Here is a 13,123-nt window from a genome sequence, read left to right on the forward strand (position 1 = left end):
TTGGCAAACTCTTCATAACAAGTCCCTTAAATAAGTAGTGCAGAAAAACCAGACACTGTGAGAAGGTGGCGCAGTGGATAGAGCATCAGCACTGGAGTCAGGAGTACCTAAGTTCAAATCCAGCCTCAGACACTTAATAATTACCTAGCTGTGTGGCCTTGGGCAAGCCACTTTAACTCCATTTGCCTTGCAAAAACCTAAAAACAAAAACAAAAAAAACCTTACCAACATCCATTGCAGTTTCCATGAAGCTTTTCTGTCTGGAAGCAAATTCTGCAAGCAACTTCTGCTGTCTTTCTCTAGCCTTTTGTCGCCTAAATTAAACAAAAACAGAAAGAATATTACCACATCTCTACCTCCAGCAGTTTTTGATAATACAATCACTATAATTAAAATGAGGCTTTAGAAAATCCATAAACAGGACAAAATTTCTTCCATGTAAGAAGATAATTCATTTTGTAATATACACTATGAGCTCTTTTGCCAGCTGTTATAATAGCCATAGACCTCTAAAGGAAATAAAGTCATGATTCAGGCTACACTCATGATATGCCTTCACTATGAAAAACAAACTAAACTTAGTTACTCCATATTTATATCTTTTCATTAACCTAAATGCATATTAATGGAAAATGGAGACTTAATCATAACTATATATTACTCATTACTCTATAATATATCCCCTATAAAACAATGGAATATAAACTGAAAATAAATGAACTGTCTTTATTAAAATAAAGGTGTCCCAAAAGCCTTAGTGCAGTTCAAATTTTAATAAACTTAAATCACAATAAGACTTTTCGTACATTATCGTAATTAAAATTTGGAACAGGTAATGACTAATCTATGTATGAGAGCTTAATAATCAGTTATAGTACTATTTCACCTCAGAGATAAATTCAATAACTTTTGCAATCCATAATGGGGACAAAAAAAGTACTTCAATACTTCTTGTGCAGGCTGGAAACCTGTATATATTTGGATCTTACCCAACAATTCAGTTAATAAGTCTTAATAAGATGCTTCCTTTAAAATCCTAGGAATTTGTCATCCCTTGTCTTCATGTTCCTCTTCTTTCTCAAAAGGTGTTATCTATATAGTCATTTCTAATCTTCCTTCAACAATTCCTTTGCTTGGGGTTCTTTCATGTACAAAAAAATCTGTCACTGACATTAATTCAGTTCTCTATTATCTCTTAAGAAGATTCCCTCCTCCCTTACTATTTTCAATATATTTAATATTTATTTATTTGGGGGCTTCTTTTTTTATTTCATTTGGAGATATGAATTCTCTCCCTCTAAGCAAGGAATATGTTTCCATATTACCATGTTGCCCCCCTCCAAAAGCAAGAAAAATAAAAAAGTGAAAAAATTGTAATTCAAAATCTGTACTCAGAGTTCATCAGATCTCTCTCTCTCTCTGGAGGTGGAAAACATTTTTTATCATCAATTCATGGGAATTGTCATAGATAATTGTATTGGTCAAAGTAGCTAACTCTTTCATAGTTAATCATTCTTACAATACTGCTACTGCTGTGTACAATGTTTTCCTGGTTCTGTTCAATTTAGTTTTTAACATTCACCTACATCTTCCCAGGTTTTTCTGAAATCAACTTCTCATTATTTCTCATCATACACAATAGTGTATCATCACAAACTTATACCACAACATATTCAGTCATTCTCTGATGGTCATTCTTTCAATTTCCAATTCGTTCTCATCACAAAAAAAAAAAAAAAGCACCTATAAATATTTTTGTGCACATAAGTTCTTTTCCTTTTTCTTTGATTTTTTTTGAGATACAAACCTTTTATTAGTATTTCATTCAAAGGATATGCACAGCTTCATAGTTCTTTGGTTGTAGTTCCAAATTGTTCTCTAGAATATATCAGTACAAATTCACGAGTACACCAACAGTGCATTATTCAAATTATTATTTTTCCACATGCCCTCCAACATTTATGTCTTTTACCTTCTCTATGATGTTAGTCAATCTGACAGATATGAGGCGGTACCTCAGAGTTGCTTTCATTTTGATTTTCTCTATTTTTCCATGACTTAATATTTTTTAATTGTATAATTTTCAATATTCATCTTTCTGTAAACTTGTAAATTTTCATATCTGCTCCCCTGTATTTCTCCCTCCCCATGACAGAGAATAATCTGATATAGAAGACAGTTCCATATTAGTCAGATTGAGAAAGAAGCAATCAGATCTAAAGGGAAAAAAAAACCTTTTTTTTTAAACGAAAACAGTATTCTCTGGTCTATACTCAAACTCCATAAATTTTTTATCTGAATGTGGATGGAATTTTTCAGGACAAGACTTTTAGAATTTTCTTTGATCACTGAACTGCTGAAAGGAGTTAAGTCCATTAGTGTTTATCATCACAAAATTAATATGTACCTGCTGGTTCTGCTCACTTCTCTCAGGATCAGCTCAGCAAGTCTTTCAAAGCTTTTCTGAGTTCCATCCTCTCATGATTTCTTACAGAACAATAATACTACATCATGTTCACATACCATAATTGTTCAGGCAGTTCCCATAAATATTTTAGTACATGTGGGTGTTTTTTCCTTTTTTTATGATCTCTTTGGGATATGGTATTACTAGATCAAAGAATATGTAGTTGTATTGCACTTTAAGGCATAATTCCAAATTGCTCTCCAGAATGATTGGATTTAGATCAAACTCCAGTTTTCCCACATTCCCTCCAATACTGATCATTTTCCTTTGTCACTTAGCCAATTGGTTAAGTGGGAGGTGGAATCTCTTAAGAGTTGTTTTTAAGTGACATTTCTCTAATCAATAATGACTTAGAGGAAACTTAGAGGAACTGCCTGTTCCTTTAACCATTTATCAAATGGAGAATGACTTGTATTCTTATATATTTACTTCAGTTCTCGATATATTTTTTAGATATTAGTCCTATATCAAAAACACTAGATGTGAAAATTGTTTCATACTTTCTGCATTCCTTCTAATCTTGACTGTACTGGTTTTATTTATGTAAAAACCTTTAAATTTAATGTAATCAAAATTATCCACTTTGCAATTTATAATGTTCTCTATCTCTTCTTCGGTCATAACTCCTCACGTCTCCATGGATCTGACAGATAAACTATTCCTTGCTTTCCAAAGTGGTTATTAATATTTTATATGTCTAAATTCTGTACCCATTTTGACCATCAGTTTGGATGACTAGAGTGGAGAAAAGAAAATAAAGCACTCCAGGAAAAGAGCAGATCTTCTGGCATAATATATTAGTTGAGAATTGAGAGCAGATACAAGAAAACATAATAATGTACCAGGTCTAAATCTACCTTAATTAATAATTCACTTTCCCCTAACCTGAATCTTTGACCCTTAAATTTCACTAATTGCTGCATTCCTTCCAAATTTTTGAATATAATAGAATGATTTGAATTGAAAGAAGAATAAGTTCTATCATCTTTTCCTTTAAGGTTTTTCTCTCTGACTCCCCTTTGGAGAATTCATCCACTGAACTCAACTTCAGTTACTTCTATGTAAATGACTATCAAAATTTAACTTCTAACATAAAAAGGTAAATAATTTTAGAGAAAGTTATCTCAAGGGATCACATTAATTCCCAAATGGTACAAAACTTCTTAGACAGCAAGATGGCATGTAAATAGAGTACCAGACCTGGGGCCTTTCAAACTTCCTGATCAGATCAAATCGGGCGTCAGGTACTTATTAGTTGTGTGATCCTGGGCAAGTGACTTAACATTATTTCCCTCAGTTTCCTCATTTGTAAAATGATCTGGAGAAGGAAAAAGGCAAATCACTCCAGTATCTTTGGCAAGACAAGAAGGAATGGATACAATTGTAAACAACAACAATAACAAATTTTTTCTTATAGAATTTTAAGGGTAGAAATCACCCTAGAGGATCAACAGAGCATTAGAGAAAATCTCTTGAATTTTTTTAAGGGGGGGGGGTAAAGTTGTCTCTATCAGATGTTTGCTCCTCATGCCTCACTTTTACTTTCTACTTCCCAAAGCATAAACCCAGCAGCTACCTGCCTAAGAAATCAAAAGTAAAAAGCCAATCTGCTCCATCTGGACAAGACCTAAGCCTCATTATAAAATGTCCCAGCACTCTGAAGCATGAAATGATAGCTATAAACCTAGAAATCCCATCTCTCAGCCTCAACAATGCAATAAAAACTTTATGTAAACATGCACCAAGTTCAAAGAGCTTGTTGGATGGTTGTTCAACTTCCTCCTGCCATGGCTTAAAATATTGCTCTGGCAATATTACTAATAATTCTTCCACTTCTGTTCTAACTGTATCAGGCCTGGAGTCAGAAAGACTTATCTTCCCAAGTTCAAATCTGGCCTCTAGTTTTTGAAGGTATCAGCATCCATTCTGTACTGTCCTTTATTGCCCCTGCTTCACAATCCACATTTCCCTGTTTGGTTTCTCAGATCTAGAGGCACAGTTATCACATGTATGAATTTAAAACAAGCTAAATAAAGGTCTATCACATTAGACAATGAATTTTTTTGGAACAAGTTATTATGAGCACTCAAATCACTGCATGTAATTAAGATGTGATCTTAATAAAACCCTTTTCTTTCCAAAGTGGGATCATATTCCATAAACTATTCCAGAAAGCTAAAAATCTATTTGAGCTATCCAGATACCCAATTCTATAAATGCTAACATCTCACTAAAAATATCACTTCTTAATATTACAATGTTGAAAACCATGACGTACTTTTAAAATAATTCAGTGCTATCTCAAATTTCATTTATAAAAATATCATTTTGAAGGGCATAGATCACAACCTATTCAAATATTATCTAATGCTGTGTAACAAGTTTTACTATATTCCCCTGATAGAGAAATGTCTCTAACATGCAGAATGACTAAGTCTTATTACTTAAATACCAGCACAGCATCTAAGTTTTGATCTCCTGTTCTTTGGTCTCATAGCACCTTGTGGTGACACATCTCTTATAATGTTTTCTGTCTACCTTCTTGTAACCAGGGCATTACTCTTTTTTTCTTTTTTTTTTTAGGTTTTTGCAAGGCAAATGGGGTTAAGTGGCTTGCCCAAGGCCACACAGCTAGGTAATTATTAAGTGTCTGAGACCAGATTTGAACACAGGTACTCCTGACTCCAAGGCGGTGCTTTATCCACTATGCCACCTAGCCACCCCTATAGCATTATTCTTAATGTAATATGTACCATATGACTCATCCACTGTTGCCATTGTTGTTGTTTTTCACTTGTTTCAGTCATCTTCATAACCTGATTTGGGGGTTTTCTTGGCAAAGATCATGGAATGTTTTCCCATTTCCTTCTCCAGTTCATTTAATATATGAGGAACTGAGTCAAATAGATATGGCTAAGTTGACTTGCCTGGGGTCACACAGCTAGTAAGTGGCAGAGGTCTGGTGTGAACTCACAGATGAGTCTTCCTGGTTTCAGATGCAGTCCTATTCACTGTTGCTGTCCAGCTCATCTACTGGCAATTCAATTTTGATTCTTCAGACAGTATCATAGTCTATAATTCCCAGATACATAGCAACTCCCTAAGAAATGCTGTTAAAACTATGAGGTTTTTGGCAAGGGTGGATAGAAAGGTTAGATGACTGAAAATATTGTTCAATTTATCAAATAGCATCCAATCTAACCTCATGATATGGTGGATATAGCACCTGATTTGGCCACGCAGGACATGCCACTTAGTTTTTTCTAAACCTGACTTTCTTCCCCTATAAAATACTAGATTTAAAGTTTCTTCTATCTCTATATTTCTATGGTCACTCTAGACCTAAATCACCATCCATCTGAAGTACCTGTCCAAGACAGATATATTTTTTCTTCAAGATTTTATTTATTTTGAGTTTTACACTTTTCCCCACAATCTTCCCACCCTCCCCTCCCCACCCCACAGAAGGCAGTCTGCAAGTCTTTACATTGTTTCCATGGTATATATTCAACTAAGTTAAATGTGATAAAAGAGAGAAATCATATCCTTAAAGAAGAAAAATAAAATATAAGAGATAGCAGAATTACATAATAAAATAACAGGGTTTTTTTTTTCTAAATTAAAGGTAATAGTCTTTGGTCTTTGTTCAAACTCCAGAATTCTTTCTCTAGCTACAGATGGCATTCTCAGTTGCAGATATCCCAAATGTGAGCCTGATTGTTTCCCTGTTAGTATGAGCAAGTCTATCAAGGTTGGTCATCACCCCCATATTGCTTAGGGTGTACAATGTTTAGGGTGTACAATGTTTTTCTGGTTCTGCTTATCTCGCTCAGCATCAGTTCGTTCAAATCCCTCCAGGCTTCCCTAAATTCCCATTCCTCCTGGTTTCTAATAGAACAGTAGTGTTCCATGACATACATATACCACAGTTTGCTAAGCCATTTGCTAAGAGAGATATATTGATGGTCCAGCCTAATACAATGTACATCTCATTTAGGACTAAACTGTTACAGAGCTGGATGGTCATCTGAAAATAGCACCCAGAGAATATCAATTCTTATAGTTAAATTTATTTATTGGTTTGTGCACTAGAACTCCTCCAAAACAATGGCAAACACACCTAAAGATGCTTAACTTGATATTAATAATGGAGTTATTGAATGGTTGTGAGATCTATCAAGGTCTCTTCTTAGGGCTAACAAGGAATCTTGTATGATTCAGGCAAGGAGATGGGATACACTTTGATGAAGGAGAACTGTTAAGGCAAAAGTTTATTCTACCGAATCATATTGTCACATAAAGAAGAAATAATTAATACAATAGGTTGTGTAAATGTATGCACCTTTTAATTAATTTGTAAATTTAATCAATCAATGTAATCTATTCCAGAATAGCATTTGAGAAAGCCTACCTTTTTTTCTATACAGTAGACTTTTCTCATAAAGATTTTTGAAAGATGGGATACTAAGGATATGAACTGAATAGCTACTGATGTCAGCCCATAATTTCTTTCAAATCATTTAGGAGCTCTCCCTCTCTCTAGGATCTTGAGAACAGATAATGATTTCCAAATTGTGTCACCTCTAGAATATGCTCAATTATATGTACTTGGTCTTATTCAGTAGATTTTTCCCATTTTTTTTTCCTCAGAAATATCTCAATTTCCCTCTAGTCACACTTTTGAAACAGTGATAACAGTTCAAATGAGGTGAGGTCTCACTATCCATGATGAGAAAGTTTACTATAAAAGAATTTCTGGATCTCTTCCACTTTTTGTTATTATCCACCTTCCAGGTTCATCCTTTGATGTCCATGGGATAATATACTTAGCTGAGACTCAAAAGTTTTCTTTAAATCTGCAGTTATTTGGTGCAAGTTGATTCAAAATATCTCAAAGTCTTAAAAGAAACATTCATGAAATATAGGACTGACACTTGAGCATAATTTAAGATTTTCAAATCTCTCCATTGTTATTCAATCATATTTTCAAGCATTTTTTGTCATCCTATCGTAAATTCATCTTGAATTCAATTAACAAAATATCTGAGAATATAATGATTTAATTCTTGAGATTCTTGTCAAATTCTTATCTCTTCATTCCCTACAATACCTGTTGGTACACAGACTGTAGTTATTTTCATGGTACTCTTTTTTAGATTAAATTTTACTTTTTTTAAAATGTTTGAAAATTCACTTTCTTTTTTTCTCACCTCAACCCCTCATACTATTCAAAGAAAAGACCTCTCATTTATAAACATATAGTTAAACAAAACCAATTTTTGCATTGGTTGTAGAATTAATAGTCTCTGAAAGGAGATGGGGATTGTTTCATCATTATACCTTTAGAATCATAGGTGATGAAAATATATTTGTCAGTCCCTCACTCCTTCAAATTTTTATCTGTTACTTGTTTTTATCATTATGTTCTTTTACTAATAAAAATTATGAGCATTATGATATAAGGAGACTATACATCCTATTTTTTTAATCTTTCCACATAATACAAAACAAACTCTAATGTCTTTATTTTTCTCTTCAAGACAATCATAATTGCATTTAGCTATAACTTCCTTCTGTCTTCTGCTTTAATTTACAGTAAGAATGTCAAGATTAATGATTCCATTCCTCCAGTAGCATAGCCACTCACTAGTTGCTGGACAATGTAGTATCAAAAACTGACTTACTACTAAATAACTCCATCTTAAAGAATGAGTGGATCAAACAACAAATAATAGAATTAATGATTTCATCATAGATAAAGATAATAATGAAACAGCAAAACAAAACATATGGGATACACCCAAGGTGGTTGTCAGGGGATATAATATCTTTAAATGCCTACACAAGTAGTTAGAGAAAGAGGAAACAAATCAACTAAATATGCAACTAACAAAATTAGAGAAAGAACAAATTAAAAAACCCCAATTAAATACCAAATAAGAAATCCTAAAAATTAAAGCAGAAATTAATAAAATTGAAAGCAAGAAAACTACTGAGCTAATAAATAAAGTCAAGAGTTGGTTTTATGAAGAAAAAAAAAACAAAATTGATCAACCTCTGGTGAATTTGATTAAAAAAAAGAAAGAAGAAAACCAAATTTGCTAGTATCATAAATGAAAAAGGGTAACTCACCACCAATGAAGGAGATTAAAGAAATAATTTGGAATTATTTTTCCCAACTCTATGGCAATAAATTTGATATCTAAGTGAAATGGATGAATATTTACAAAAATTTAAGTTGCCCAGGTTAAATGAAGAGGAAATTAAATACCTAAATAACCCTTGCTCAGAAAAAGAAATTGAACAAGCCAGGGCCAGATGGATTCACAAGTGAATTCCATCAAACATTTAAGGAACAATTGGTTCCAATTTCATATAAACTCTTTGGAAAAATAGGGGAAGACAGAACTCTGCCTAACTCTTTCTATGACATCAATATGGTCTTGATACCTAAACCAGGAAGAGTTAGAACAGATAAAGAAAATTATAGACTTATCTCCCTAATGAATATAGGTGCAAAAATCTTAAATAAAACAAGTTATATAACAACAAGTTATATCACTAAGATAATACATTACAATCAAGTAAGATTTATTCCAAGAATGCAGGGTTGGTTCAATATTAGGAAAACTGTCAGTATAATTAATTATATCAATAAACAAACCTATAAGAAACCATATGATTATATCAATAAATGCTGAAAAAGTTTTTGATAAAATACAGCACCCATTCCTACTAAAAAACACTAGAAAGCGTAGGAATAAATGGATTGTTTCATAGAATAATAAGCAGTATCTATCTGAAACCACTAAGAAGCATTATATATAATGGGGATAGGCTAGAGGCAATCCCAATAAGATCAAGAGTGAAACAAGGATGCCCATTATCACTACTACACTATTTAATATCATTTAGAAATGTTAGATTCAGGGGCGGCTAGGTAGCGCAGAAGATACAGTACCGGCCCTGGAGTCAAGAGTACCTGAGTTCAAATCCAGCCTCAGACACTTAATAACCTAGCTGTGTGGCCTTGGGCAAGCCACTTAACCCCACTGCCTTGCCAAAAAAGAAATGTTAGCTACAGCAATAAGGAAAAAAAGAAATTGAAGGAATTAGAATTGGGAAGGAAGAAACAAATCTCTCACTCTTTCCAGATGACATGAAGGTATACTTAGAGAATCCAAGAAAATCATCTAAAAAATTTTAGCAACTTCAGGAAAGACCTAAGATATAAAATAAACCCTCATAAATCCTCAATATTTCTATATATGACTAGCAAGATGCAGCAGAAAGAGCTAGAAAGAGAAATCCCAATCAAAGTATCTTCGGATAATATAAAATACTTGGGAGTCTACCTACCAAAGCCAACTCAAAAACTTTTATGAAAACAATTACAAAACACTTCTCATATGAATAAAATCATATTTAAATAACTAGACAAATATCAACTGCTCATGGATGGGCTGAGCTAATATAATAAAAAATGACAATTCTACCTAAATTAAACTACTTATTTAGTGCCTAATGATGAAATTTCCAAAAAATTACTTTAATGAGCTAGAAAAAATTGTAAGTAAATTCATATGGAGAAAAAAAACAAGAATCTCTAGGGATTTAATGAAGAAAAAAAAGTGTAAAAGAAGGCTTAGCTCTACCAGATCTAAAATTATATTATAAAGTATCAGTCATCAAAACTGTCTGGTATTGGCTAAGAAATAGGCTGATGGATCAGTGGAATAGAATAGATACAATAGCAGGAATTCATTATATTAATCTGCTGTTTGATAAACCCAAAGAGTCCATCTAATGGGATAAAAACTCTCTCTCCAATAAAAACTGTGGGAAAATTGCAAGTTAGTATAGCAGAAACTTGGATTAGATGACCACCTCACACCTTATAACAAGATAAGATCAAAATGGATACGAGATTTAGACATAAAAAAACAATATTATAAGCAAACTAGGAAATCTGTCAGATCAATAGAAAGGGAAGCAGTTTATGACCAAGGAAGAGAAGAACATCATTAAAAAAGAAACTAGATAATTTTGATTACATTAAATTAAAAAGTTTTTGCACAGACAAAACCACTTTAGCCAAGATCAAAAGAAATGTAGTTCACATTGAGAAATAATTTTTACAACTAATATTTCTGACAAAGGCCTCATCTCTAAATTATACAGAGAACTGAGTCAAATTTTTAAAAACACAAGCCATTCCCCTTTGACAAATGGTCAAAGGACATGCAAAGGCAATTTACAGATGAGGAAATCAAAGTGATCCATAGTCATATGAAAAATTGCTCTAAATCACTAAATATTTGAGAAATGAAAATGAAAGCATCTCTGAAGTGCTACCTCACACCTCTCAGACTGGCCAATATGACCAGAAAGGACAATGATCAATGTTGGAGGGAATGTGGAAAAACTGGGACACTAATGCATTGTTGGTGGAACTGTGAACTCATCCAGCCTTTCTGGAGGGCAATGTGGAATTATGACCAAAGGGCAACAAAAATGTGCATAACCTTTGATCCAGCAATACCACTACTGGGTCTATATCCAGAAGAGATTATGATAAAGGGTAAAAACATCACTTGTACAAAAATATTCAAAGCATCTCTGTGGTGGCAAAGAATTGGAAATTGAGTGGATGCCTTCAATTAGTGAATGGCTTAACAAACTTGTGGCATATGTATGTCATGGAACACTATTGTTCTATTAGAAACCAGGAAGGATGGAAATTCAGGGAAGCCTGAAAGGATTTGCACAAACTGATGCTGAGATGGAGCAGAAGCAGAACATTGTATACCCTAACAGCAACATGAGGGTGATGGTTAATGCTAATGGACTTGCTCATTTCATCAGCGCAACAATCAGGGACAATTCAGGGCTGTCTGCGATAGAGAATATTATCTGTATCCAGAGAAAGAATTGTGGAGTTTCAACAAAAACTATTACCTTTAATTAAAAAAAAACAAACCATTATCTTATAATGTAATTTTGCTATCTCTTATACTTTATGTTTCCTCTTAAGGATTTAATTTCTCTATTATCACATTCAACTTAGGTCAATATGTACCATGAAAACATTGTAAAGACTAACAGGCTGCCTTCTGTGGGGGGAAGCAAGATTAGGGGAGAAATTGTAAAATTCAGAATAAAATCTTTTTTGAAAAACTGACTATACATGCATGCATCACGTATGTATCATATATACATATACATAGGCCACATTCTCTACCACTCTGCTCTTACAGCTACAGGGGGGCAAAAACAAAAAGAGTACTGGCCACACCAAACTGAGGGTCATTTTTTTCCTATTTTTTTTTCATGGGGTTGCTATGGTCAAAGAATTCATTACCAAGGGAATATCCTACTAGTCAAATATTTCTCTGTACTGAAAACATCCTTAGGATGATAGAAATCTCCTGGAACTTGCACTCACAGCAGTCAAGATTCTACGACTATCACCATGTGCCATAATGAGATGTGTGTGTGTGTGTGTGTGTGTGTGTGTGTGTGTGTGTGTGTGTGGATGTGTGTGTGTGTATAAAATGAATATGTATGCATATATGTATGTATATATGTAAGACCAGAATCAAAAACTTATATGAATTAGTGTAGTTGGAGTTAAAAGGATCATAGATCATATTATTTATATTCAATTTTATAGAAGATGAAACTGATCTGCCCAAAAGCATCAGAGGTGGTACCTGAATCTAGGTCCTCTGACTCCAGAATCAGTTGTTTTAATTTTTTATCCCATTCTATCTTCTCTTTTTTCCCCCTAATTTGATAATGATTCTGACATTCACTCTAATAAGTCAATGAGCTGACTAATCACAGCCAATTGATTTGTCAGTCATTCAGCATTAGAAACTATTTACTTCTTATGTGTTAAAAAAGCCGGTTTCCTTTTTTTGTGTGTGATGTTGGAAGCTTGCTATGATCAGCCTTTATTTTCCAACTCATTTCTTAAAAGAAACCTGATGAAATGAGAAGTCTTTCAATTATTAAATGAATAATATTCCAAATGATCAATAGAATTTAATCAACTCTAAATACTATGTGTTTAAAACAATGAATACCAAAGTTAGGGATTAATCTAAAAGGGTAGGATAAGAAGTAGAGCACAGAAAAGAAATTAAATAATTACAAAATGGCAAAAAAACAAAGTAAGCAGAGGAGAACAAGGATTTCATAAAGTATTCCAATGTTTTGTAACTGCTAATAGAAGAGGTAAAAGTGACTTTCAGAAATGAGTTAAAAGATAGCAATTGAGCCCTTAAAACAGATGGCTCGGGGGAGCTAGGTGGCACAGTGGATAGAGCACCAGCCCTGGAGTCAGGAGTACCTAAGTACAAATCCGGCTTCAGACACTTAATAATTACCTAGCTGTGTGGCCTTGGGCAAGCCACTTAACCCCACTGGCTTGCAAAAACCTAAAAACCTAAAAACCTAAAAAACACCAGATGGCTCAACAGCTGATAAGAATTCAAACTTTAAGATAAGTCTTGAAACTAAAAAAAATGTATATACAAGTGACTGAGATGATTGGAAAAAAATAAGAAGGAACAATTGTATGGTGACATTATATTAAAAGTACCTGTTAATAGACCATCATGATATTATTGGTAATTTTATTTAAATGAATAA

General features: G+C 33.4%; 1 protein-coding gene across 8 annotated transcripts in view; it reads right to left on the reverse strand.

The window, feature by feature from the left end:
* Window positions 1–13,123, reverse strand: part of UBR3 (ubiquitin protein ligase E3 component n-recognin 3) — a 291,086-nt gene that overhangs the window by 120,233 nt on the left and 157,730 nt on the right. For all 8 annotated transcript variants that reach the window (XR_012474268.1, XM_074215740.1, XM_074215735.1 and 5 more), the window contains one exon: window positions 226–314. Coding sequence is in view for 7 of the 8 variants with exons in the window: in XM_074215740.1 (XP_074071841.1) it covers window positions 226–314 (89 nt within the window). In the remaining variant the exon portion in view is untranslated. The remainder of the gene's footprint in view (window positions 1–225; window positions 315–13,123) is intronic.

Source organism: Macrotis lagotis, chromosome 1 (assembly GCF_037893015.1).
Source record: "Macrotis lagotis isolate mMagLag1 chromosome 1, bilby.v1.9.chrom.fasta, whole genome shotgun sequence".
NCBI lineage: Eukaryota > Metazoa > Chordata > Mammalia > Peramelemorphia > Peramelidae > Macrotis > Macrotis lagotis.